We start from the raw sequence: 27,182 nt of genomic DNA on the forward strand, positions 1-27,182 counted from the left end.
TCTGTTGGGACAAACAGAAAACATCTTGTGACTCAAGAAGTAGCTGGAGACAGGGATACATTTTGTCACTTTCACTATACCTAAAAAGAAGTTTGAATAATTCGATACCAGTGATGATCCACAGATTGCGTGTTTGAGATACCATGTGGGTCTGTAACCTTTCGGTGATTTTTTATAAAATACTTTATCTCCTCCTCCTCCTCCTTCTCTTTCTTTTGTTTTTGATTCGTTTTTGTTGTCAGAGATTTGTATGACATGTAACCGGCTAGAGATGGTTGGCGGAATTTGCGAAATGTGCTCCGAAAAGAAATTACCGTCCGAAGAATATCACACCCTACCATTTTTAGATATTACAGCATCTGTCTCTGTATAAATTCGGATATCCACAAAAACAAAAGAATAAGAACAAACCCGTGTGCTACTTTGATTTGTCTCTTAATAATTCATATCTGTTTGAGTTACTGCTCAACTTTCTTGGAGCTATACAGTTAGGGTAAGCGGTCAGGCGTTGGCAGAATTAGAACGACCTATTTGAGACACCATGTTCTAGTTAGCCCATAATTGGATCCATATTATGTTGATTCTATAGTTGCAATGTCAAGGATGTTTTTCATCATCTTTCACCGTCCCCTTGTCAAGCAAACCCATCCTGATTAATTTCCGCCATACGAGAAAGATTTGCACATAGATGATTGTCCCCAGACAGGGAAAGAAATTAATAAATGATGAGGGTAATTTGAGTCTAATCAGAGACACTTGATCAGGTGGACCCGAAGAGTCACAAGATAGAGTTTTGCTGTTCAAGTGGGTGTATCTTGGTTTAAGGTCCATAATTATGTTCATGCATTGTTGTGTCAAAGCAATGGAAATTTGTATTATTTAGCATGGGGGGGGGGGGGCATATATTGAAACAAATATCATATTCAGCAAAAACATAGTTCAATAACAATTAATACAATCTTTACAATCGTTATATTATAGATTAAGATATACATCAGTGGCGAATCCGGGGACACCCTTCTTCTAGTCAGAAATGTTTCTGACTTTGCCCCCCCCCCCCTTCCCACCATGGACAGAAAATCCTAGATACGCCACTTCACATTAAGGTTGAAGACATTTCGAGAGAATCATGGTCAAATTACTCTTCATAAAGATGATAATGTTAACGAGAAGATATTGTTTCGTTTTATTTTTCCTGACTGGCAGTTCTCGCTAATTCCCATCGTCATCAAGACACCCAATCTTCATCTACTCAGGTGCCTCTGATGTTATCAGGGACGTATGCTACTAGTAAGGTCAGTTTTTTTTATTTTTTATAAATGTCATCCTTGATCAATTTGTGTGTGTGTGTATATTATTTAGTAATTGTATATTCATGTTGTTTGATCCGTTTGCTTGCTTAATATCAAAACAATTAAATTATTATCTTGCCATACTAACTGTTAATACCCGTTTTAATTATCGTTTGTGTGTTTTATATATTGAATGAGCATTAGAAAACACGGTTAAACTTTAAATGTCGGTGATGGCTCTTTTAATGAACGAGTATAATTAACATATACAGCTATATAGCTGCAACTTACCTCATAGACTTTTCACACAGTAACAGTCATTATCTTTTATAAAGTCCCTATACATTTAGGGCCCGACTCCATCTTTAATATGTTAATCACTGACAAAACAAGAAAACTATTTAATGCGTCAAACGAATATAATTATTCGTCACTTATAGTTAGATAACCAATGTTTTGAATCATACAGGTATTGCGGTCATACAACGAAACGACAGTTTACATAGCGGCTTTCGGGCAAGACTTTGTATTGGATGTTCAAAAATCAAGGTATGAAATATGTTAAACAAGTATAATAATCAGTATCAATAGTATGGGCAAATTTCTGATATATTTTTTTTAATACTCTGTGATCGTGGATGATAGTAAGTTTTAATATGTTCTTTATTTTTTGTTCAGTTTTTTTTTGTTCTCGTTTTCCTGTATGTGTGTTTTTAGGGGTATGCTTTTATATAAGGAACTTCCCTCCTTTCTGCCTATCCCAAATGCTCTTATAAATTGCCATTGTATTTGTTATCACTTTCTTGTGTTTTTTAAATATTTTTTATAACTCCATTCTGTATTTGTATGTTTTAAATGTTTTTATGAAGAGTGTTGAATAAACTTTAAATTGAATTGAATGTATTGCCCTGTATGTGTAAATGTGATTACTAGTATGTCTCTAAATTACTTTTTAGTGTAAACTGAATGTAATCAGGCCTACGAGCGGCAATGCTCGATATATTTTCATAAAACTCTGATTTTTTTAATCAGAACATTCCAACCACAGAGACGTATCCCAAAGATATTGGATTATCACTTGGCTATCTTTTTATCTAGTAATATCATTTCGGCAAATTTTAAAAAATCGAGAATTTTCTTCAAAATGGCGAAGTATCTATATTCAAACTAGTATAAAGGTTAAACATTGCATTCGTGTGAAATACGTATTGGCCTAAAATACAGTTTATAGTTCAACTTGTCTTTCATCACAGGAATTATTCTGTTTTGCAGTCAACCGTAGAAACAATATACAGAGCGCTTGATAAACCTTTTAGACGTAAAACAACACTGTCCGTAAGTATTGGTATTCTAATCAGATTGAGTTTGTTCTCCTTTTCTTTTTTTCTTTTTTCTTGTTGTTCGTTTACTCAATGGTTATGTCTTTTCTTTATTATATATTCTAGGGACATTTTTTTTATTTTGATAAAACAGCAAAACAGCAATGCCGAGGCATTACAGGAAAATCCAACCTTAATAGACAATTACTCTAAAATGGAAACGTAAAGAATTAGAAGCAGAATGATGTTAGTTTGAATAAAATGGGACAAAAACATAAGAAAATTGTAATTACTTTATATACATGACTTTTGTATGTGTACTTCAAAATGGCTGAATCGGTAGTCTCACTGTGACGTATACTAGACAACTTTCCAATTTGTTTCATCACACAAAATGATTAAAATATCATTTTAAAAGAGACTGATTCAGGAGGGTCTATTCTTTTTAGAGGACCTAGTTTGCTCACCTTGTTAATCAACAATAAGTTGTTTTCTTCTTTCTTTCTAAAATTTGCAAATCTTGGATGGATTGAGCAAATTGTATGAATGATATGCAGGATATGTAGATTGTTTTATTTCACCTAGATAAATCCAGGGAGTTAATCCCAACTCCGACCCTGATATATCATTAGTTCTTACTCTGAAAAACATACTTTGTTCTATGGTGGTCATACTACGCAAGCGCACAATCTCACAGCTGATTTCCCGAAAGTTTGTGATTGAATGAAGCGCAGTCCATAAAAGGTAACTATTCGAGGTCTTAAGCTAATGATATTATGAAATCATATAATTGATCTTGATGGTATTTGTCTTATCAAGTCAAGATCTAATTTAGATGTGCTGGTAAGCCCGATGATAAAGGATATTGTGCCTTTGACTTGTCCACAATGTTATTACAGTCCCATGTATTGCTTATTCTGTCTGCAAGGTAGTGTATAACTCGAGGGAGCTCAGCTCAGACGCCGACGCCGAAGGCGTCGGAGCTCCAGAGCTCGTACAGGAAAACGATTCAAACAGCGTGTTGGGTCACATTTTTTCGAAATATGAAGAGGTAGTAATTACAATTTTGACTTTCGATATTTTTTTTACTCCTCTGGGCATCGTTCCAACTAGATCTACTTGAAATTATAGTTTGATTTTGAAGAAGTCTTCAATGGGAAAAAGGGTTCAATTCTTCGTCCTTACCCGGCCGACGATTCATCCATGTTGAATTGTCGATTCAACATGGCGAAGAGAAAGTACGCAGGCGCAGTACTTTTAATTTGTTTTTCTTTACGAGCTCTGGCGACGGAGCTCCCTGGAGTTAGGTAGTGTATTATTAATGGTTTATTTTTGTTTATAAAACTTTTTTACAGGACGGATGCTTTTTTCACGGTAATATTCGTGGAAGGAGAAAATCTTTCGTTTTTCTAGATGCCTCTTCAGGAAGCATATGGTAAGAAATCTGCAAAAGAAAAACAGTGCCTGTTTGTTGTCTTTGGTAGTAGCTTACATTTGTAAGGTATACTAGTTTACTATTAATATAAAAAGATAAATATAAACTAGTCCAGACCCTAGTCTAGTATTATTGAAATGTACCTTTAAAAAAAAAAGTTTTCACATACTATTTCTTGCCCTTGACTTTATGATGTTAAAAGACCTTTAACAATTTAAGCTGTTTTCTATTTTATGAATATTCAAAGTGGTGTGTTCACATTGGTTCAAAATTTCATCATCTTGAAAATAGAGCAAAAAAAACATCAACATGTAAATAACGACTATACAGGTCACTAGTCATCTAACACACCAACACTAACCCTAACCCTATTTTATCATGTTTTTTATTAGAAATATCATTCTCAGCTGTACCCATATTTTTTTTCTTTCAACTTGGGTGGCTGTCACAAAAGGAAGTCTTTCTCAAATTTCATTCACAATGCAGATGAATATATATATATTTTTCCTTTAAATCTGAAGTGGCACCATCTATGATGGAAATTACACTTACATCATCACTGAAGCAACAAAGGAAAGTCCTGTATTACATCGATTCACAAGACTGACTTCGGTTGAAAGACCCCGTCATGAAAGAAGTGAGTTGGAAAAGAATTTATTGCCTATTATGAAAACTATTTAAATGACTTGTCTATTGTGACCATGTGTGTAAAATGTTGCCATAATCCTTGTGTGTTCTATTAATGTATGCCTTTCAAGTAGATAATATGAGTTTAAAGTAGGCAAAGCAAAAGTATGTTAACTTTCAGAAATAGTCATTTTGTTTGTGCTCAATAATATCCCTAAAACTCTAAACATCTTTATGCAATGATTGCCAGATATATTGACCATCTTGTGTACATCCAAATCGTAACAGCAAATAAAATATACATTAAGTTTTCAATTGTGTCATGATTTGTAGTTTTATGTACACCTAAAGTCACATAATTCATGCTCAAAGATAACTTGGTATTATTGGGCAGTAGATCTAGACATTGAATAAAACTGACTTGTTTCAGGGCAGGATCCTCCAGGGAAGTTCTGGAAGCGATGGAGAAGACAAGTCAGGCAGATCACACAGCCCTCTGCTATTCAACTGGAAAACAAGTACCTAGAGTTGTACATTGTACATGACCATCAACAGGTATTGAATTTGCAAACCGTCAAAACTATCTTTGCATAATAATACTTGGAAAAATAATAGTATACCTAGGAGAAATGGTGTAATGAGGCATCATTTTTCTGTGATGCTAGTGAAGTTTATCATAAATTGTTAGATTTAAATTATGGTACACTTCTTTTTCTTTTTGAAGATGGATTTTGATAATCACCTTGTTATTCAAAATATGAACTTTAACATTCATCTGTGTTTTTGGCTACATAAATCGTTTTTATACCCTAGATGTCAGAAACTGAAGTATGATGCTCTAGTGAGATAGAAGGAGAGAGAGAGAGAGAGAGAGGGGGGGGGGGTGGTTTAAATTCTTACATAAAATTCAAAATTCATGGAAACATTGAATGAGAGGCGTGCCAGAATGGAACATGACTTTTAAACTACAATGTTTTTAGACTTCTCCAGTCTTTTAGAGTTTCAAACATTTATTATCAGAATGTCTTTTTTCTGATGATCAATTTTTAAAACTCAACCTTCCTTTCTCTCAGTTTTTGGACAGCAATAGGAACTCAGAGACCTTGAGAAATATGTCAAGTACGCTTACTCACCTCCTAGCAAAGGTAATCTTCTTCTCAATTATTGTTTTATAGTATACAGTAGATAATAATTACATTTATTTCATGATGATCTTAATCAAAGCTTTAGAAATTTAATTGTGATAACAGAGGTTGATACGATGTGATCTTTTGTATGATTTTAATGGCGGTCTTATGAAAGGTGTTCTAGCATGCATCTGATCACAATTATTCTAGAAACAGTAATCTGTATCTGTTATTGTTATTGTTACTGTTGCTGACTTGTATGTAAAAAAGTGCACCAAGCAATGAGTAACTAAAAAGGGAAATCACTTGTATATTGAATATCTCTCATGCAATGTGTTCTGTAAATATTTCCAAGTCAGTGTCAAATGGTTGTCAAATTTTTATTTTTGTTGTTGAAAATTTCAATCTTATAACAGAATAGTTTAAGATACATAAAGATTAGTCCACAATTCTTTTATGTACATAACCGTGAGATGAACGTGTAGTGCTCAATAACCAGTCCATAGAGGTAATAACCTTGTTTTTTCTACTTCATCTCAACTTAAATTGACATTCTAAATTAGCGTTAACAAGTGTTGATGAGCTTATTGTTGATTATTTAATGTAGGTGTTTCAAGATGTCAACATTACAATATCGCTTGTTGGTAGTGAAGTATGGAATGAAGGTGATGAGATAACAGTGAGCTCTGATGTATACACCACTCTGGATAACTTCTTGACATGGAGAGAGGAAGTGCTCTTACCTCAACAGTCACATGACTTTGCTCTCCTCATATCGTAAGTAGACATAATTATAAAAATATTTCCCAGGTTAGATTTTATACTAGAACAAGATGGTACCATGAAGGTTGTAGAGAAGCACTGCTTTTAACGCATTGATTATGGGCCCGGGATGGTTCTTGCATTGAGGGACCGAGAGAATTTACTAGCCAATGGGTAGAAGTTTGTGGCAGACATTTCCAAAGCATCAAAGAAAATGAACCAAAATGATTCCAAAATTGGTATGAAATGGAGCAGAAATAACATGGACATGATCTCTAAGTAGAATGTGTATCACAGAAATAGAACGTGAATAGATTTAGAACATAGTTTGTCTTGCCTTATTGAGAGTTGTAGTATACATGCTACCAGTCAAACTTAAAGGTCATGATCTGGTGCAGCGTGTTTCAGCCGGGGTGCTCTAGACAAAATTATTTTGGCATAACGTTGATACAATTTTCTGAAATTAATGCTCTAATAGGAGTTATTTGTTTGTTGTTATACATTTTCAACATTATGCATTTCATGCATGTTTCCTCCCATCAAACATAAAAATCAATGCCAGATGTGTTTTCAAGAGTGGTTCATTCTGAGACCTCCTGCAGGAATAGTTGACCCTAATCATCTGACAGCCTAAGAGTTGGGAATCTCTCATGCCAAATGAATAACTAGCACCTTCTCTTCAGAGATCATTGACCTTTATTTGGGAGCCATATTTAGATGAAACGGATTCCATGAACAAATAAACACATCCACAGACAAATCCATAAATCTGTCACTTGTTCTTCCTTCTTCCTAAAGGAAATTGGGAAAGATCTGCATTGTATTAGATCTTATCTGGGTATAGTGTGGATGGCCTCATTACATTGTACGCTTATGTATTTCAGTCCACAGTGGATATTTAGACTAAAGTATTGGTAACTTAGCGAAATATTCTGCCATGTAAAGATGCATCTGCAACACAAATGAGAAGATTGTGAGAGATCCTTATTTCATTTCATAGAGGCAATACCATAATGTTAGTGTGTAGAGTTAGTGTATCAACAACTCCAAGGTATGGCCCATATGTTACCAAGTATTAATCAATTTGTGTCTGTTTCAAGCTTTACTAGGGTATTGGCTTGATAGAGTCATCAGATATACTGACATAATACATGTGGTAGGTAAGGTATGAGACAAGGTCACTCAGACTGCCAGTCTGCAATACATATTTTACTGACTCCATCAGATTAAATAATACAAAAACTGTTATTCAGATATAAGTTGAATTATAATTTAACTTGACAGAGCTAACAATAGCACTTTTGCATTCTGGATGCCTCTTTTTATGCCACTAACCATTGCTTAGCTACCTTGGCCTATTGAAAATTACCTCCTCTTTTAATTGGGTCAAAGAGAAACCAGTATCGCTGTAATTTGATAAACTGAAAATTTGATTCTCAAGGTATTTTAGTCTTTTTTGTCTTCCATAACTGAAGTGTCAACAGTTCTTATGTTTAAATATTGTCAGGTCACAGTGATACCAAGGGATATTGTGGTCAACTTGTTTTTTGTTGAAGCCATCTGGTAATTTTCAAATCTGTTTTCAACCTTAGACATTTCCTTTATTTGGCCAAGGAAATCTAACTACCATGATTCCTACTTAGTGTAGGTGTGATGTATTATAATAAAAAGCAGGATGTATTACAATAGTTGAAAAAGTACATGTACTTATACAAGATTTATAAATAGTATAGATGCCCTTGCAGATTTGTCTATCTGGTCTTGTTTTGTTTGTTTTATTTTTGTTTTGTTTTTGTTTTTAAGAAACTAGGGCAAATAAATATGTCAATCTGGCTAGTTGCCACTCTTGCTTATTTTGAGCTATATCTATGTACTTTAGTAACCATGCCTACTGATGAATGTGCTTTATACCTGTACAAGCAAGTTCAGGCAGTTTGAAGAATAATCCCTCTCGATATGCACATTTATATCACATTATTTACAACTTGGTCTCCAAATTCTGTACCATACTCTAGATTTCTTTGTGTCTATACTTGCAAGATGAATTTGAAAGCTTTACAGAACTATGAGAGAATCTTGTTAATGCCAGTGATGTTAGATGAATGTGTGCATAAGCTTTTTTAAGCAGAATTCAAATCTTTGATCCCCAAACCTCAAGTACTGTAGATTAGAATGATTGTTTTGTACATTACCATCTGGTTCGGTGGTAAGCGCTTTATAAGTAACGTTTTTGTACATTACCATCTGGTACATTTTTTGTATTCATGCTATGTTGTTGTGACCACCTAACAATCACCCATGGGCCATCCACCAAAATGTATGTATTAATATACAGTGGTGTGAATTTTTAATGTTGATATTTACCTTTGGGTATATGCATACAGTAGAGAAGGGCTTGATACTAACAAGAGTCCAGTACATACAGGCCCCAAAACTTTTACTCTTGACCCTTAAAATTACAAAAATAAACACAGGGGCATCATGTTGCAAAAGGGACACCAGAGTATCATCCCAGTCTCCAGACCCTCATTTAATTAGGAGATAGTGTGGAGCCCTGTTACAGAGCATCCCAAGTTGTTCTGAGTAGAAATGTTCATAGAAACTGAAATTACGATTGTTTGTTGTTGTTGTTTTACAGAGGAACCACGTTTATGCATCACATGAAGGCTCATACATACCATGGAGAGATGTGTTCACAATCACACTCTGCTGCAATCCTTGAAGTAAGTTCAACGTTGATTGTCCTTGATCCACAGATACTGAATGGTTCCAGCATTCTTTATTGTGAGGTTCCAAATATTTTTGATAAACATGGTTCTGTTTTTATGTAATCATGTGTCTTTATCTTAATATCACATAACAAATTTTTTCTTGTATGAATGTACTGTGTACCACATTTTAATTGATTGTCAAGTATCTGTTTGGGACATTTGGAGTATCCAACTTTTACATAGACATGAATTTTATCGCAAATTATGATGTCAGACACATGCTGGCTTTAGCCCCCGTTTCCCTGGAACACTGAAAGCATTCAAGGTATAACTTCCTGCCAAATACCCTTTTACCACACCTGGATGGAGAGTGGCAAATGTAGTAGATTAATGTCTTGCCAATGGACTCAATCAGTTAATCATGTGATAGACTCATCCACTAGACCATGGTACCAATAAAAAAGACGGTTGGGATGGATGTTGTTATTACAGTTCTCATTTGGATAAGGCAGTTTATTTCTTTATAACACTTTGTTGATGTATTGATTCTTGACAGGATTACACAGATGACATTGTTCAGATTGCTAGTGATGCAGCACATAGCATTGGTCATAACATTGGACTCATGCATGATAGTCAAGACTGTAGCTGTGATGATGATACTGGATACTGTGTCATGGATGTTGTCAAAAGGTACGTCACAGATAGCAAAATTAGTTGAAAATCCAGAATAGATTAATGAGTTTGTTTGAAGTTAGTTGATATCACATGAAGAAAGGTCAGTTAATTTACCAAAGAGTATGATCTTATCTCATTTTTTTAGCATATGTTTTCAAAAATTATAATCAACATATTCATTGTCTTTCAATTACTCGTTTACGAATTAATCCAAGTTCAAGTGATTTGATGAGTGGATCTATATTGAAGTATGAAGGATGTGAAAACTACCTTGCAAAGATTCTTATGTTTTACACAATTTCAAGTTTCCAATGCTAGGGTATAACATACCAAAAGGAATTATTCTCACCCTTCTAGCTTAATACTGTACTCCCCTATATCAGGTAAGAAGTTCAGTTGGTTGTTGTGGTATTATATTCCTTTACAGCAAAATTGAATACATGTAATTATAATAAGGTGTAAACGAACAACAACATGCAACAGGGATAGAGCTGTAACAAGAAGGATCATATTTTTCATCTGTATTCTTAGAAAGCAGCCTCCAACCAAGTTCTCCTCTTGTTCCAAACGACTGATAGCCAACCACTACAGAGTTGGTCGTCTCGACTGCCTGAACGACCTACCAGCTATCCCGAGGGGACCACTTTGTGGTAATGGATTGTTGGAAGAAGGAGAGGAGTGTGATTGTGGCAAACCACAGGTAATTGCAAAGAGAAATGGTTGATCAACTCTCTCCTTGGTGGTAGATTAATCTAGGTCTGTTTCCTGATCCAGGCACTTTCTAAACTCATTCACTAAATACTCATGTGCATGTATAGTCATATATGTCATGACTGTAATAGTTCAATAATGTTGACTGGCCTTGGATTGTATTGCCTATGTATGTGTATAATCATATTGCCTCAGTCAAAGATGAGGATATTATGGTTATATCCAAAGTTAATAGGTCATGTAGGCTCATATATTTATCAGCTGAAAATGAGCCTTTCAGTATTATCACTATAACTTTTCCATGTATTACTTTCATTAGTATCATAAATAAGGTACAAATTTGCAAATGACAGGCCGTAGAAATTGTAATTAAAAAATGTATCGTGTGAATGTGAAATGTCTTTTCCCTTTTTCTTGAAAAGGAATGTGAGGATGTATGCTGCCTATCCAGTGAGTGTCTGAGGAGAAGAGACTGCTCCAGGAGATCCAGCCAGATACTGGCTGCTGCAGAGGTAGTAACGGCTCCTCTTGACCCTCCCGATACAGAAGAAAGGGAGACCTCTCCCTTGACCGATGGTATTAACTACCCTTTGGAAGACCAAGCCATCAATACCAGGGGTCGTTTAGTAGATGAGACTGTGGAAGAAAGGTTTAACACCATCAATGCAAATGGGGTGGTTGCATCTGTTGTTCCTCAGCCAGGTCCGACAGAGCCTGCAAAGCTGACCTCTCCACAGATTGTTGGGACTACAATGACTGAAGCAGCCGAAGAGGTTGTTGATGTAGAAGGGGAAGATTTGGACAACGGTGTGATCGCTACAAGAGAAGCCCTGACAGAGGCGGTAGTGAGTCGGAACATTACTGGCGATGTAGATGGTGAGCAAGAGGAGTTTGTTGCAATTGCTGCAGACGTGGAAGCAACCTATGATTTGGACATAAACAACAACACTCCTACCAGTGAAACATCAATTCCTGATGAAAATTCTGTAGAAACATCATGTGATGTGGTCTTGACTTCTGATGGATCCCAGGACATTCTTGGAGACCGTGCCAGTGTAGCACAGATCATGGAAGAATTAGGACAGTCAGAGCTACCAGAACCACCAGCTTTTATTGTAGAGCCAGAACCAGAGCTCTACATAGTACGTGCAAAAGATCTACAACTACATTGTGAAGCCTCTGGATCTTCAGTCATTGGGTAATCTATGAAAAAATACATATGTATCTTTTACTTACCTTGGAAATATTTGAGTGGTCAGTTGTGTCATATTTAAGACTAATCTCACCTTTCAATTAGTTTACTTCATTATCTAGCAACAATTTAGATTATTGATGATCTTAGATTAAATTTCATTCTATATTTTATCGTCATCATGTTTCTAGCTTTAAAAACTCTAGATTTGCCAACATCAGATTTCATGTTTTAATTTTGAGAAGTTGATTTACAAATAGTGTAAAATGCATAATGCATTTGATGCATTCACCTAGTAGATGAATCTGTTATTTGTGATTTTTTAAAGAAGATTTTAATGAAACAATTTGAGGTACATATATAATTGCAGCATTGATCTGTGCATAGTTTGGCATGTTTTCATGATACACTTTGATATCCCAATTCTTTTATCCACAGCTATACTTGGTTAAAGGATGGAGAAGAGCTTGACATCCAGAGTGATCCCAGGATGATTCTTAACCATGGCAACCTCACCATTCAGTTCCCTGATTCTGGTGATATAGGCATCTACCGGTGCTTGGTTTCTAACATCTACACCACCATTGTGTCATCTGAGAGCTCTGTTAGACGTGCTTGTAAGACATCTTTTTTATTCGATTTAAAAGGATTTAGCCAATACAGGTACCTATTGTGGTAACTCTTACTGCACTAGTGCTGCAGTTTTTCACAAGTAATACATGTTTGAGATATTATGTTGAACTGTGTTGTGTCTAGGGTTCAAAAAGTTTAATTGCTTTATGTAAAAATCCCTCTGTGTTTGAAGTAACAGGTACATGCATTTTTCAATCATAAAGTACCAATTTCACAGTGATACAAGTCTTTTGTATTTAATTTTTAGTTAATATCATTTTTCAACCTATCCATATACTGATTCAGAATAGTAATCTTGATTTCTCCCCTCCCTAAAGAAAATCTGATGAAATGTAAGGTTCAAAGCCAAAACTGCTTACTGTGATTAAACATAGCAAAATAACCCTAACATTTTGTCCTTTAGATTTTAAATTTGTACTGCTTAATGTAACTTAGTGAAATGTATTATTTTTTTATTAAAGAAGTCATATTCTTTCATTTCAAGAAAATTTCAGCAAACATGAGGAGTTTGAGAAAGCATAGCTTATAATTTAAGCTAAGATTAAACATTTCGTATTGCCTCAATTGAGGAACCTTAGCTTTGTTCAATTCTTGGCTAAACAAGTGTACAGACAGTAAATAATGAGATACTGTACAGGTATTTCCCTTATCTCTCCTATCCTCCAGTCATGGGGAGCTTCTCTCCTGGTCCTGGCACGATACGTGAAGTAACCGTGGGTATATCAGTGATCCTTGCCTGCAACCCCCCTCTCAGTGTACCAAACCCCTTGGTCATGTGGGCTCTCAACACCTCGGCTGAACCCATCAACTACAGCCGACGAGTATCCCAAGATCCTAAGGGTAACCTGATCATAGCGTCCGTTGAGGAGCAGGATACAGGGCTCTATTACTGCATCGTTGTCAACGAGATCATGGAGCGGAGGATTGAATCGCCCAGAATAAACCTCATCATAAGGAGTAAGTCCTTGCTTTCAGTCTCCTAGACTTTGTTTGATATATTTCTTCTTTTGTGTTTCGTGTTACTACTTTACAGGGACAGGTTACGGTTGGAGAGCCATATGGAAGGGCATAATTTTCAGAGTTTACAGTCCTTTTCTTTGCACTAATTTAATTGAGAGTGCCTACTATCTAGTGTAGATAATTTTTCTCTGGAGGATGAAATGTCCCTATGATAGTATGTTAAATAGAGGCCCTGTGTATAGAAGAATTACCCCCTTTGAATGTTAAGATCCCACAACACAATTCATATAAGAGTTGGAGGAAAATTTGGTGTTGCAGTCCACCAGCACTAACCCATTCTGTTACACCGGGAGAAGAGACCCTGAGGGTCACAGTGATTCAGTTTGCTTTTACCCCTCCCAGGCACAGATAATGCCAAATACTTGATGGTATTACTAATAATTATATGAAAATCAATTTTGTGTTGTATAGAGCCAGCCCAGCCTCCTGAAATGGTGTACTACCCTGAGACCACTAAGGTAGGACTGGAAGGAGAACAGCTTAGTCTCAAGTGCCTTGCTGTAGGAAGGTAAGACATTCAATAAGAAAGTTACCTTCATGTACAAATATGTTATAGAAAATATAATTTTATGTTTCATATGATTTAAATGTAATGCTGCTTTCTGGTTTTTCACTTTGCCACTCACTTATCTTCTTTTTCTCTCTTTTCTTTTATGTGTCTATGTTACTCTATTATCCCTCTCTCTTTTATAGATGATACAGTATTATCACTTAATTTGAAGTTTAAATCAGCCCTTTAATGGATTTTTGTCGAAAAGTTGTATCTTGAAGATTTAAGGTTATGTAACAAATGTAGGATATGGATTTTGTTAAAAATGCAAGTTGAACATGGAAAATCATAAGGCAAAACTTTATTGAGCATTGAAATGTACAAGTAAATGAATGTTTCTTTGAAAAGGATATCTGTTTAAATTCAGCCCAGTTCCACAGATATGGTGGGAGAAAGAAGATGCTGAGCTGCCCCACAATCGTTCCTCTCATACTAGCTTTGGTCAAGAGCTGATCATCTCATCGTTGAAGCTGGAAGATGCTGGCTTGTATCGCTGTATAGCTGACAATGGTGCTGGGGTCAGAGCGGAGTCATCTGTTACTTTAACCGTCAAAGGTATACAAGATTGTGAACTGAGAAGGATGTATGTTTGTATTGTATTCATCTCTTTGCTAATTGTTTATTAACCAAAGTGGGTAGATAAGTAGTAGGTATAAACTTGTAATGTTTTGTAGAGGATCTTAGATTTTTAAAAGCCTTTCAGAGGGACTATTTGAGAGGGTACTAGAACTGCCTTATTGGACCTGGGTTACCCTGTTCTAGTTATTTGTATATGTTCTTAGCCATATCAACTCTACCTTATTAGGAACTATGATTCTTGATTCTGTGAGAATCGTTGCATTTGCATATATTCTAATTTGATGTGATTTATTTTTTATGTGAATCACCTCTGGCAGGGTTAGATTCATTGAATGAGTATTATCAACATGTTGTTCTGTATATTGAAAACTACAAGTATTAAGTATTCAGGAATAGAATATATACAAGGGTTAAATAGCTAAACTGAATAATGTTCTAGTGTGTCATACATTATGATTATGTAGTGGAAAATTTATTATTACCAAGATCTTAAAAACCTTAACATCATTACTGCATTGTTAATGAACTTCATAGGATTGAGCTATTATTTTAGTATTTAAAAAAGTACATACCGGTATTAACCTATTATGTGTTTTGACTGCAGCTTCCCCATACTGGGAGTCAGAGCCTGTGAGTCTGACCGTCCCTGTTGGTTCCCCAGCCTCATTCATCTGTGTTGCTAGAGGAGACCCTACTCCAGCAATCACATGGTTGATTAATAATCAGCCTGCTGATGAAGTCAGTAAGTAGACATGTTATAGAGAATATATAATTGGATGCTATTATTTATAGGTGTTATTTACCGAAAGATAAAGGTGTTATTTACCAAAAGATATTCAATAGAAAATTAAAATGAAAAAACAAATATGCCTCTAAAATGACTTATGTAGATTTTAGTCTATGTGTTTGACAAAGGGGCAAGATTAAGTCCTGATAGTGAAAAAACTTGCGTGTTTTTTAATCCTTGTTAAAAAGAATCTTTTATCCAAGAATATTTTATGTTGTCTTTTGCAGGATGTTAATATATCAGAATAATCTTGATATCTAAGATATCAGTATGTTCAAATATTGTTAACCAGATAACCAACCATGTTAAAGACCTATATCTCTTTATAATTAAGGTAGTTGTTAGTATGAATCAATCTTAATTAATACTAATGACTTTTGCAGTATAGTTAATCTGAATTACAATTTGATTTGTTATCACAGGGTTACTCCTATAATCATATCTATTGAGGTTTTTAACAAGTTTTGTTAGTATGTGTATTCAATATGCTCACTTTGTGATGGGGTGTATTCCCAATTAACAGCGCCCCCATGTTGTGAGTATGGTCAACAAACCTTCCCCAACCAAAAATTCTGATTAAATCCCTTTATATCCTAGGGTATATATTACAAAGCCACTGCTGATATTTTTGTTCTCCTAATGCATGATATAAATTGATTAAACACTGGCACCCCTAGATGCATGGTGCTGTGGATTGTGAATCCACTGTATTGCTGTATGGTATTAAAAAGAGAAACTTGGTGAAACAAGTCTTTAACATATTTGTGCACATTACAGGTGAAGCATTGAAACTAGACTTAGTTGCAGAGCCGGGGCATGGTACTTTGAGGGTGAATAAAACCGTAGATGTTGACAGTTCCTCAGCGGTCCAGTGTGTAGCAAGCAATAGATATGGGACCATTATCAGCAATGCTCACCTTACAGTACTAGGTGAGTGCATGGGAATTAGGTTTCTTAATTTTCTCCCATATTTCATGTGCCCATCCTCTAGAAGTTCTTAGTTTTTTAATTTTTGATATGTTTTTTAGAATGCTTGCGGCAATATTATCATTTGATGTGTAATTAAAGGTGCTGCATATGTTGCAATGTGATTTCAAATCTTAATTATCAATTATCATTTAAAACAAATACTTCTACCACTGAATGTCCTAGTGGAGGCATGTGAATGTTGATATATTACCTGTTCATCTGGAAAATCGGTAGTACACCTTTCTAAATTTAAGTAAAATTTCTCTAATTTAAGTTGTCAATTTAATTGATTGACATTATTTGTACATGATAATAAATAAAGTATTTATGAATTTCTTGTAAAACCTTTCAGGGGCATATTAGAGGCACAGTCGCATTCACCCATTGAGCCATGACAATACAACAGCATAAAGTTGGAAGAGCAGTGAGACATTCATGATGGAGAAAATAAATTAGATAAAAACACTAGTGTAAAGGCGTATTTCACATTTTCAGTCTGAAAAATTATTGAAAAGTTCTGATTCTGCTGCTACCATGTTAATGTATTTCTAGACTCCTATGAATGGAAGTCAATATACAATATACTGAGCCAGCAGTAGAGGACATAAATGATAATGACATATGCAACCATTTTGTGATGTACATGTAATTGTTGCTGTCTTTGTTTCTCCTATGCTTAGCACTAGCACCAGTGTTCCGAGAGAATGCTCCATCTGAGGTGCTTGTGTTGGAGGGTGAGACAGTACGCTTGCCATGCCAGGGGTTTGGAGCTCCTAACCCAACTGTCGCATGGTGGAATGGCTTGGGTGACAAGGTAATTAATAAAATAAAGTATTGTAGTAACAAATATTTCATATCTTCATTCAGCCAAATGTAGAACTTCACTGAAATTCATCCTTTTAGTTGCTATGATACAATGTCATTTCAGCATAAGTTGTGAATGCAAATCAACAAGTGTAATGGAATTTCATCCTGATAGTTGATTAGTCTTTGGATATTCCAGTACATCATGAAAGTCATATTTGAATGCCATAATGTCATAATTGATTCTTAATGAAAATGAAAGTGAAAAGAAGTGAATTTAAACTTTAAAAATTTGTCAAAGTTTCTTCATATAAGCTACCATGTATTATATATTTGATGGTGATTTATGGCTGCTGTGAATCCAGGAACTGATATGTTCATGAATTTTACAAAGGGTGCATTTGTGGAAAAGTTTCATGCCATGATGTGAATGAATCTCATCTAAGGCAACAAAAAATCTTTGCAGTTTGCTGAAATGTCTTGTCCTAAAAGTCACTAAATAGTTTTAAAATTGCAATTTTCATTTCATGAAAGTTCTGGTATTCCAGTATTCAATGTGTAGAATAGAAACTATGAACATCAATTTTCTTCTAAAGAAAAAGAACTTTGTAAGGACGCACTTTAAATTGTTTATTTCTTTGTTTTGTGTGTGTGTTTGTTTGTTGTTTTTTTTTGGGGGGGGGGGGAGAAGTGTTACATCATAGTTTCTTTGAATGTTACATGTGCAATCTTATGTTTATTTTGTTCAGGTTGCTAATGAAGGCAGATTTCGGATGAGAGCCGATGGTTCTTTAGTAATATGTGACATCAAAATGACTGATGAACGAGACTACAAATGCAAGATAGAAAATAAATTTGGATATGAGACTAGCAAGACACAGCTTTTCATAAGAAGTAAGTAACTTATCATCTGTCTCTAATGTAGGTTTCTAGGAAATTCAAAAGGTTGTTGCACAAGGAATGTGAAGAAAAAAAAATTGTAAATGCATATGATTTTTTTGTCAATGTTAAATTCAGAACTAATAAAGTTATTGCTGAATGATTGCCTTGAGCTAGAGAACATAGATCATCTAAAGATAACAAATTGTCCAGTTATACCTGGGAGTAAGATAAATATTGATAGCCCAGAAATAATGAAGGAAATTGTTCAAACTAATATTAGGTACTTATATTTGAGATTTTTTTTTTTTTTTTTTGGGGGGGGGGAGGAGCCATCAGATTGTGATAAGTGGTAAAGATAGAGATATAAATGATATAGTGAATGGAATGGAGTAATTCTTACAAACTACATGTATGAACAAAGTGTTTAAATGAACTTGTATTTTTAATAATGCATTACAGGAAGAACACAGATGACAAACCCTCCTACCGACACTCGAATCCCGGCTGGGGACCAGCTGTTCCTACCTTGTGCTGTGACCTCTGACCCCGCCCATCACATATCATTCACATGGATGACCCCTAGAGGGTTACAGGTCAGTGTGGGGTCAGGAGGCGATGGGTCATTGAGGATTGAGACGGTGTCTGACGAGGATCAAGGATTGTATACATGCACTGCCAAGTCAGCTCTAGATAGTGTTTCTGCTTCTGCTTTGGTTGTAGTAGAAGGTAAATATACTCTCAACTACATGTATTTTGTTCTATGGCTATGTCCTTTTAAAAGCTGTAATTGTTTGTATCAATCACAAATTTACTTCTGTATGTTTTGCAATTGTTTTGAGGACTTGTGATCAACATGTATCAATGGCAACTGTATAAGATGGGGCAGTGGCTTTTTTCTCTCTCTAGCAATTCCTCTGCTGTGTGGTTATGGCATTATAGATGACGGTGATGACTACAATGGAGGAACTTGTAATGAAACAAACCCTCATCCCTACTTCACTAAATATGAATTTATCTATCTCTTTCCTTTCTCCTGTCTTTAGATATTATTACTTCCTTTCCTTTCTTTCTTCTTGTTTTGTTGTTGTTGTTGTTGTTTCAGCACTCTGATCAGTATTCTCATTAGCACTTAATAAGAATCAATTAATATTCTTATAATTGTTATTCTTTTTCAAGAAGAAAAAAAATCCACCAATTTGTGTTTTTGAGGCTATGGTATTGTAGATGATGTGATGGGGAATGCAATGGAGGAATTTTGAAATGTTTCAAACGATCATTCCTGACTCATCCTTTTCTTTCCTCTCTCCTTTCACCAGAGAGATCAATCCCTCTGCTGTGTGGTAACGGCATCGTTGATGAGGAGGAGGAATGCGATGGAGGTTTATACAATGCATCTAACCCTCATCCCTGCTGCACAAAGCACTGTCAGTGGAGAAGTGATTTACTATGCAGGTTAGAAGGATTTGTAATGAGAGGGTTTTAGAAGTAGTTATGGTTTGTCTGTGATAATGGAAGGGGTTGACAGTAGGGCCAGTCATGAAATATATCTTAGTGGTTTTCAGTATTCAGTTTTGACATTTGGCTACACTACCTTTTCTTTCTTTTCTCTCACTATGAGCAAAGATACTGAAGATCTTTATCAAATTAATTTTCTTTGATTAAAAAACATAACATTTTTTGTAGCTTTTTAGATTAAGTTTCCCTTTCATAAATACATGTTTTCATTTCATCTGTGTAGTTCAAAAATATCCAAATGACATCAAAATAGAACTTATGGTAAGATATCACAAGCAAATTATTTTCTATTAGAATATTTAGTGATATTATTAAAGCTATTGATGAAATGGTTTTTACTTGAGCATACATTTTAAAACCAAGTTATCAAAGCATATTTTTTATTAATGGAGCAAGTGTTAATGGGTATACTTATAACTCTGAAAGAGATACTTATTTAACTACTGACTTAGTTTGTATGTATGTTGCTTACTCTTTAACATTAAAACTTTATTTTATTGCAGTCTTTGACAGGGAAGATAACTGTTGCAGACTTGCAGTGACTGTCAAAGTTTCCTTTTCATTCTGAAACGAGTATATAGCTGTTGTCATACCATATGGATAAATTTTGAAGGATTATTATTTCTTTAATACCTTTAACTTTTGTTTTGTAGGGAGGACACCCAGTGTTGCAAGGACTGTGAGCTGCTAGAGAGTGGTGTGCAATGTCATCTTGAAGTAGAACATCCAGAGTGCTATCAAGAATCCTATTGTAATGGCTTGGACATAGAATGTCCTCCTGATCTTGAGTACATTCAGAATGGAATGCCATGTAGAAACAAGTGAGTTCAAAACGTTTCTTCTCTTTTCAGAGCAGGCAGAATTCTGTCATAATAAAGGTTGAATTGAACTCTCAATTTTGTCATCTTGGGGCCAAAAAAACTAAGTGTGGAACTGGATACCGGTAATTTTGACCTTTTGCCTCCCTACCCCTTCAAATGTGTAATCTGAAAATGTATACTTGTATTGGTCAGACTTTCTTAATAATTATTAACACAAATTTAACAGTTCCTTAAGATTTGCTAAATATTTAACACGTAAGTCAAAGAGGTTAGTTTTGCGTATCTTGTTCATTATCTATCCATAGATTGCTCAAATTCTTTTTTAACCACATATTTTGTTGTCATGCTGTTGACAGTGGCCAGTGTCTAGATGGTGAATGTATTCCATTCTGTGACTTACGAGCTGGATTAGAGTCATGTGACTGTCCATCAGGTAAGTACAATCCTATCTTGTAATAGAATCTATCTTATCATAAGTCTGGACTATTTAGCTTGCAGGGAATTTTTCACTTCTTTATATGTACACATATATTCAACAACTTTGTGTGGTTAAATTATTGTACTGTTGTGTAAAATATTAACTTTTTTCTGATGTAGTATGTTTGAATGATATATTTGTTGTGTACAAGTTGATGAAATTTAAAGATTTTTTTAAAATGAGTAACAAAGCAAGATTGTCCAGAAGTGGATGCTCAAGAGGAAAAGAAAAGTCGTAATTTCTCATAGCATTCGACATGGGGTTGTAATGATTGAAATTTTGTGTATGAAAGTTTTTTTTATAACCATTGTTTTACACATGGTACTTTGTAGTCGTCAGTTCAATTTCAGTCTTGATTCTTATAAAGTTGTCGGTTAACTCAGTTTCCAGAAATAAATGTACATAGTTAGAGAAGAAGTACAGCAAGTACAATAACCTCCACATTACAAGGATTAAAGAAATATATTGTTAATTGAGTTACGTGTATCAGCAGTTCTTAATAGTAAGCACCAATGACTCCTTCACAATACATAATAATAATAATAATAATAATAGCCTAATAGTCCACTCCAAATTTTATTAAACCGAAACGGAAATTCTTTTTGCCCAATTGATCGTGAGCCCGGCAGCCACTGAGCAGCGCCAGATCGATGTTGCTCTATCCCTTATTGTTGAACGCCAAACAAGGTAGCAACAACTCCCATCTTTTAACGTCTTTTGGTATGACGCAGCCGGGGTTCAAACCCACGACCTCCCGGTTGTGAGGCGGACGCTCTACTGACTGAGTCAACACTCCGGTACATGTTTGATCTGATGATGTTTCCTTTCCACACAACAGATTCTAATACGTGTGTACATTGCTGTGTACAAGATGGTATCTGTTTACCATTTCTTAGCCAAGAAGATAATAGTTCCGTCCCTCGACCAGACAATAATGGGATGACGTGTGGAAGGAATGGTGTTTGCAATCGGGTGAGAGCACGCAAATCGGTCTACTTTCATTCCTCTCTCTCTCTCTCTCTCTCTCTCTCTCCTTTTTTCTCTCTTTCTTTCTGTGCTTGTGTGTATCTCTCTGTCTCGCTCTCTTTCTCCCTCTTCCTTTCCCTCTCCTTTTTCACTCTTTTTTTCTGTCTCTGTCCCTCTTTTTCTCTCTCATCCTTTCTCTCTCTCTTTTCACTCTTTTTTTCTGTCTCTGTCCCTCTTTTTCTCTTTCTCTCTCATCCTTTCCCTCTCCCTGTCTTTCTATTCCCCCCCCTCTCTCTCTCTCTCTCTCTCTCTCTTTTTCTCCCTCTCTCTCTCATTATGTTTTCTTTGTAATGATTGAATGACATCTCTCTATGGAACAAATTTGTATTAGAGTTGAGAACTACAACATCTTATGAAACTTTCAAATCCAAGTTGATAAAATATCCTTTTTTAAGCAATGCTTAACCTGAGGATATGCCACTCATTTTAGACTCTTGTTTTCACCTCTATTTTCCTTGTGCACCATGCAGTTGCTCACAAAGAGACATTTTAAAAAGTATGGTAGTTTTGTAAAATATGAGCATATGTAGTTTCATGTGTAAATATTAAATTACAGGGTAAGTGTGTTGGAGAGGATCCAACACCAAGACCACCTACAACAACCACACCTGCACCTACCATAACCACACCTGCACGTACCACTGTACCTACAACAACGGAGACCACTACAACTACCACTACTACCCAAGCAACAACAGTTGGTGAGTTACTGAGTTTCATAGAAAATTTTACATCTGTGTACTTTGAATTAAGATTTAACAATTGCTGATTTGCCACATAAAGCTATTGAGGTCCAGACAGGGAATTTTATAAAGTACTGTTTTTTTAATTCCATCAGCTGCACCCGCACTTTCTTACTTGTAAACGCTGGATTACAAGACAGATACACCTTGATACAGACGGTTCTTCACATATTTGGGAGATGGATATTTAAAAGAAAAGGCATTTAAAATTATCTTTAAAAAATTATGTACATAGGGCATACCTTTGATGATAAACATAGAGTATACACCTTACAGTATCCCGATACATCAGGATATGACTGTTTTCTAGCTTGAGGAAACAGAGTTGTGTGTCACAGCTCTTCTAACTGTAATTGTAATTTGATTTATTTATGAGTATGTGAGTAAGTTTTATTCATTGGATGATTTGACATTGCTAATTGATTCAAAACTGCTTTAAAGTTATGTCAGTTTATAAGGACAAAAAGAAAAGGAAAAAAAACTACTTTCGGTAACCCTTAAAAATAGTCTTCCTAGCCAATACACAACTATTAGATAAAACTTAAGTTTAGATGTACACGTATTATTGATGTAACTGGATGGTATTGGTCTTTACTGATGTAAGACTGTATCATTTGACATTTCTAGGAGACAGACTGCCTAATCCACCATCAGAAGTAACCATGACATCGCTCTCATCACCCCTGGATGTCCAGCTGTCCTGGTCAATGGAGGGCGATGATGATCGCATCTCTCAATTTGATGTGGAAGCACAGACCGCTTACTCTCGTGGTGACTGGACTCTTCTAGCCAGCGTCCCTTCCAATGAGACCCAAGCAAGGGTCAATCTAGCACCCTACATGACCTACAGGTTCAGGGTCACAGCGGTCAATGGAGTTGGGAGGTCAGAGCCTAAGATGACCAGTGGTCAGTATTTCACTCCTCCAGACAGACCAATCAGCAACCCAAAGAATATCAGCTTCTCTGTAGAGAATGGACAGGTTGTGGTCCACTGGAAGGTATGCACTAGATTTATTCTATTTCAAAAGATTCAAGTTTTTGTTTTATAGTTAATAGTATATCCACTCTAACAAGCATACATGTACTATTTGAATTGAAGATGATTCGAATATAAAGTAGAACATAGATGCCTATTTTTCATATTATTATACTAATTGATCTTTATTTCTTTTTCGTTAATAATAGTATGTTGTAAGGAACAAATTTCACATAAATGCATTGCAAAGAAGGATAAAGTGGAGGACCCTGGTCAAGGTGTTTGACCACTGGGATTTTTTAAAACTGCAATTCACATTTGTCTATCTTATAACACACACTCACACATAGGACCTCTGTGGAGTCACTTATTTTATGTGTCAAAGAAAAAGAAGAAATGCTGCGAAGTTGATAAACCCAGTCTGAATTTCCATCCTATTCCAGCCCCTCCGACCAGAAGAACATGGAGCACCTGTCTTTTCCTACAAGGTACTCTGGCGTCCTCTTGAGACGGACACCTGGCAGGAAGCAGCAATACAAATGTTCCAGTACACATTCACCATCCCAAGTAGCCAAGAGGAGGGTCAGTATGAGGTCGGCGTCCAAGCTGTCAATGCTGTCGGCCCGGGGCCGGAACCTGAGATTTTCACCTATGGATCTGTTAAGACTACCAAAGGTAAGGGAATGCAGTTTTTTTCTGTTTTTTTAATAAATATTTCTTTTTATTTGTTAGTTTTTGTCAGTGTCATTGTATATCCTGCATTGCAAATTAAATCTTTACCACAGCCAGTCAGAAATGACAGGAAAGCTTGCATTATTGCTTTATTTAACTAATTAATGTTGACTAAAGCGTGTCATCTGTCTTCAGTTGGACATAGCTTCCACGCATCGATAATGTATGTATTTCTCCTTTCAAAATTAAATAATGAAGAAACAGAAAGAAGTGTACATGAATTAGTTCTTAAATATGCTACAGAGAAATATGTATGATTTATGAAGACCACCCTGAGATCCAAGAAAATCAGTATTTAAGCCAGGTTCATTTCATGTTATGATGATCACACTGTTCTAATAAAGCAAAAGACAGATTCCATAGTTATAAACCCATGATTACTGAGTTCTCTTATACAGGGACCATCCAGTTCCTGTAGACAGTGTCTTGAAGGAATCTGACTGCCTTTGATAATGTTCTGTCTATACTTGCACATCCACAGCTTCCTTGACTACTACTTCACCATACCTAGGATTCATCCAGAGGCCACCGGAAGAAATGCAAGTTCTTGTTGGTAGTCCATTGACTCTCCCATGTCAGGCAGAGGGTTTCCCTCAACCTCGTATCCAATGGTTCTTCAACAGTCGCAGGGTATGTCGATCATATTGGTTTGTAATTTCCAGTGTGGGGCATTTGGTAATCTTTTTTTTTCTCAACATTTTTTTAAAATTTAAATTTTTTTTTTTTAAAGCTTGTTTTATCATGTGCCGCGATTTGAGAGATCACGTATTGTGTGCGTTGAATGGCTGCATGATCGAGCAGCAAATTTGTATTTGCGTTTCGGGTACAGATTTATCGTGAATTGCCAGTTACACTGCCGCTGCAAGTGCGATTTCTTATTTTCGAAGGCATACCGTGCTAAAAATTCCTAATTCTAATTTTCAAATGTTGGCAGGTATGATAAACAGAAGTTTCTCTATGCGCTTTACAAAGTACAAAGTAAAAACTAAGCATGTACAAATATATTTGAATAGTTACAGGATCAGAATTTTTGTTGTTTTTGTTTTGCCTCTAATGAGGTGTTTATTTACATTCAAACATCAAAATAAAGTATTGAGAACAAATACAATTGACACAAATTGTATCAATAGAAATCACATATTTTTTCTCAACTATACAATATTTTGCTACTTTTCATCTAAATCGTTTGTATAGCCGATTTGGTCAGGTTTCTTCTGATCTTCCCTATAGTTCGTAATGCAGCTGTGGCAGATCTGCAGACGTTCTTCAGTTGATCATTCATCGTTAGGTTCTTGTCCACAATTACACCCAAATTCCTCACATTCTCTACCGGGGCAATCACTGCTTCACCAACTGTCACTGCTGTTGGTTAGAAGGATCGGAACTTTGAGGAGAAGTGCATCACTTCCATCTCGGAATCATTGATTTTGAGCATGTTCTTTGTCGCCCAGAGTCTAATGTCCGAAATGCAAGCATTAAGCCAAAGACTAGATTAATCTAACAGATGTGACTCAAACAAGATGTATAGCTGAGTATCATAACATATTATCTTTCAGTCTAATCTTAATCAGGTCTAATCTTAATCAGTTGTCTTGTTTCACTGATCTGTGTAGAGTATCATAAGTTCTTGAGAGCGTCACATGTTCCTATGGGAGCTGACAAAAACCAGAAAACAATTTCCATCGGAATGGGGCGCCAGACAGCCCATACAAATTTTGTTCAATTTCTCCCGTTAAGGCTTCATTAACCAAATTTTGTGTGAAGGAAGGCAAAACATTACAAAACATGAATTAAAAAGATATGAGATAGAAACAGGTCACATTATAACACAATTAATACGATTGCAAATACTGAAGCTTTCCCCGATATATATACATGTACATGGAGGCCAAACCCACTATGCACATCAAACAATATCCCGTTTTAAGAGATAAGAAATTTACTACAATACAGTAAACCATTGTTATGTAAACATAAATTTTATTATAAAAATTATTCTTATCATCTTATTTACTACTACTACTTCCAGGGGCTGTGCTGTTTGTTTGCTTTGTATTTCATTAAAAAAATGTTCTCAACAACTAAATACAAGAATGAAGATTAAGTTTTCTTTTCAACTAAAGTATTTGAAAAATAAAAGAGCTCAGCTTCACTATTTTGGTTAATTACAAGTTGGCGAATTCAAGGAAGGTTGATATTTGTATTCCTTACACAATGAAACTCTTCTTGTACACAAGAAGCCTCTCCCCGTCACAAGCTACAAGGTTACCAGAAGGGGTTATGAGGCATAGACTCATCGTGATAGAGCTTTGGTCTGTTTTCTCGTATTCTACGATCCTCCTTGCCTGGATAATACCATCACATGACACCTGATCAACTGCATAGATATTACGCTCTGTATCCCAGTATTTGATGTAGAGTGTGTCTGTCAGTTTGTCAATGTGACACTCTGACGCGCACCACTCAGCACATTGTATGGCAGCCTTCTCTTCTCCTGATCGTGAGATGACAGTGAATTCATTATCACCTGCCTTCACAACGATATCACCTGATGACAAGGCTTGTATCCCACCCCACACCAACTTGTCCTGATCCTGCATCGTAATGATGTCTGCTTTCTTACCATCAGCAGGGTTGATGACGTAGATATTAGACTGACCGATCTCAGCAGCAAGGATCATCCCATCCCTGTCAACATCAACGAACACACTAGTATTATAGTGGTAATTCGTCGGTATGGTGATGTCTCTAATCGCCTTCCATTGTCGGTCATAGAGAGTGACGTATCCATCCAAGCTGACACCCTTGTAGCC

General features: G+C 35.7%; 1 protein-coding gene across 3 annotated transcripts in view; it reads left to right on the forward strand.

Moving 5' to 3' along the window:
* LOC100889062 overlaps positions 1-27,182 on the forward strand; it is a 63,109-nt gene that overhangs the window by 21,825 nt on the left and 14,102 nt on the right. For 2 of the 3 annotated variants that reach the window (XM_030973396.1, XM_030973395.1), the window contains exons 3-31: positions 1,207-1,295; positions 1,762-1,841; positions 2,546-2,627; positions 3,967-4,046; positions 4,568-4,683; positions 5,104-5,228; positions 5,747-5,818; positions 6,408-6,577; positions 9,201-9,285; positions 9,830-9,966; positions 10,483-10,651; positions 11,085-11,860; positions 12,293-12,471; positions 13,154-13,444; positions 13,919-14,015; positions 14,425-14,612; positions 15,241-15,378; positions 16,201-16,353; positions 17,073-17,206; positions 17,946-18,090; positions 18,538-18,804; positions 19,395-19,530; positions 20,247-20,414; positions 20,771-20,847; positions 21,731-21,864; positions 22,475-22,619; positions 23,289-23,659; positions 24,081-24,312; positions 24,851-24,999. In XM_030973396.1, the coding sequence (XP_030829256.1) occupies positions 1,207-1,295; positions 1,762-1,841; positions 2,546-2,627; positions 3,967-4,046; positions 4,568-4,683; positions 5,104-5,228; positions 5,747-5,818; positions 6,408-6,577; positions 9,201-9,285; positions 9,830-9,966; positions 10,483-10,651; positions 11,085-11,860; positions 12,293-12,471; positions 13,154-13,444; positions 13,919-14,015; positions 14,425-14,612; positions 15,241-15,378; positions 16,201-16,353; positions 17,073-17,206; positions 17,946-18,090; positions 18,538-18,804; positions 19,395-19,530; positions 20,247-20,414; positions 20,771-20,847; positions 21,731-21,864; positions 22,475-22,619; positions 23,289-23,659; positions 24,081-24,312; positions 24,851-24,999 (4,985 nt within the window). Of the gene's footprint in view, positions 1-1,206; positions 1,296-1,761; positions 1,842-2,545; positions 2,628-3,966; positions 4,047-4,567; positions 4,684-5,103; positions 5,229-5,746; positions 5,819-6,407; positions 6,578-9,200; positions 9,286-9,829; positions 9,967-10,482; positions 10,652-11,084; positions 11,861-12,292; positions 12,472-13,153; positions 13,445-13,918; positions 14,016-14,424; positions 14,613-15,240; positions 15,379-16,200; positions 16,354-17,072; positions 17,207-17,945; positions 18,091-18,537; positions 18,805-19,394; positions 19,531-20,246; positions 20,415-20,770; positions 20,848-21,730; positions 21,865-22,474; positions 22,620-23,288; positions 23,660-24,080; positions 24,313-24,850; positions 25,000-27,182 lie in introns of those variants that run through there. The other variant, XM_030973397.1, reaches the window with a different exon arrangement.

The sequence above is a fragment of the Strongylocentrotus purpuratus genome, unplaced genomic scaffold (assembly GCF_000002235.5).
Source record: "Strongylocentrotus purpuratus isolate Spur 01 unplaced genomic scaffold, Spur_5.0 spur5_scaffold_6, whole genome shotgun sequence".
Classification (NCBI taxonomy): domain Eukaryota; kingdom Metazoa; phylum Echinodermata; class Echinoidea; order Camarodonta; family Strongylocentrotidae; genus Strongylocentrotus; species Strongylocentrotus purpuratus.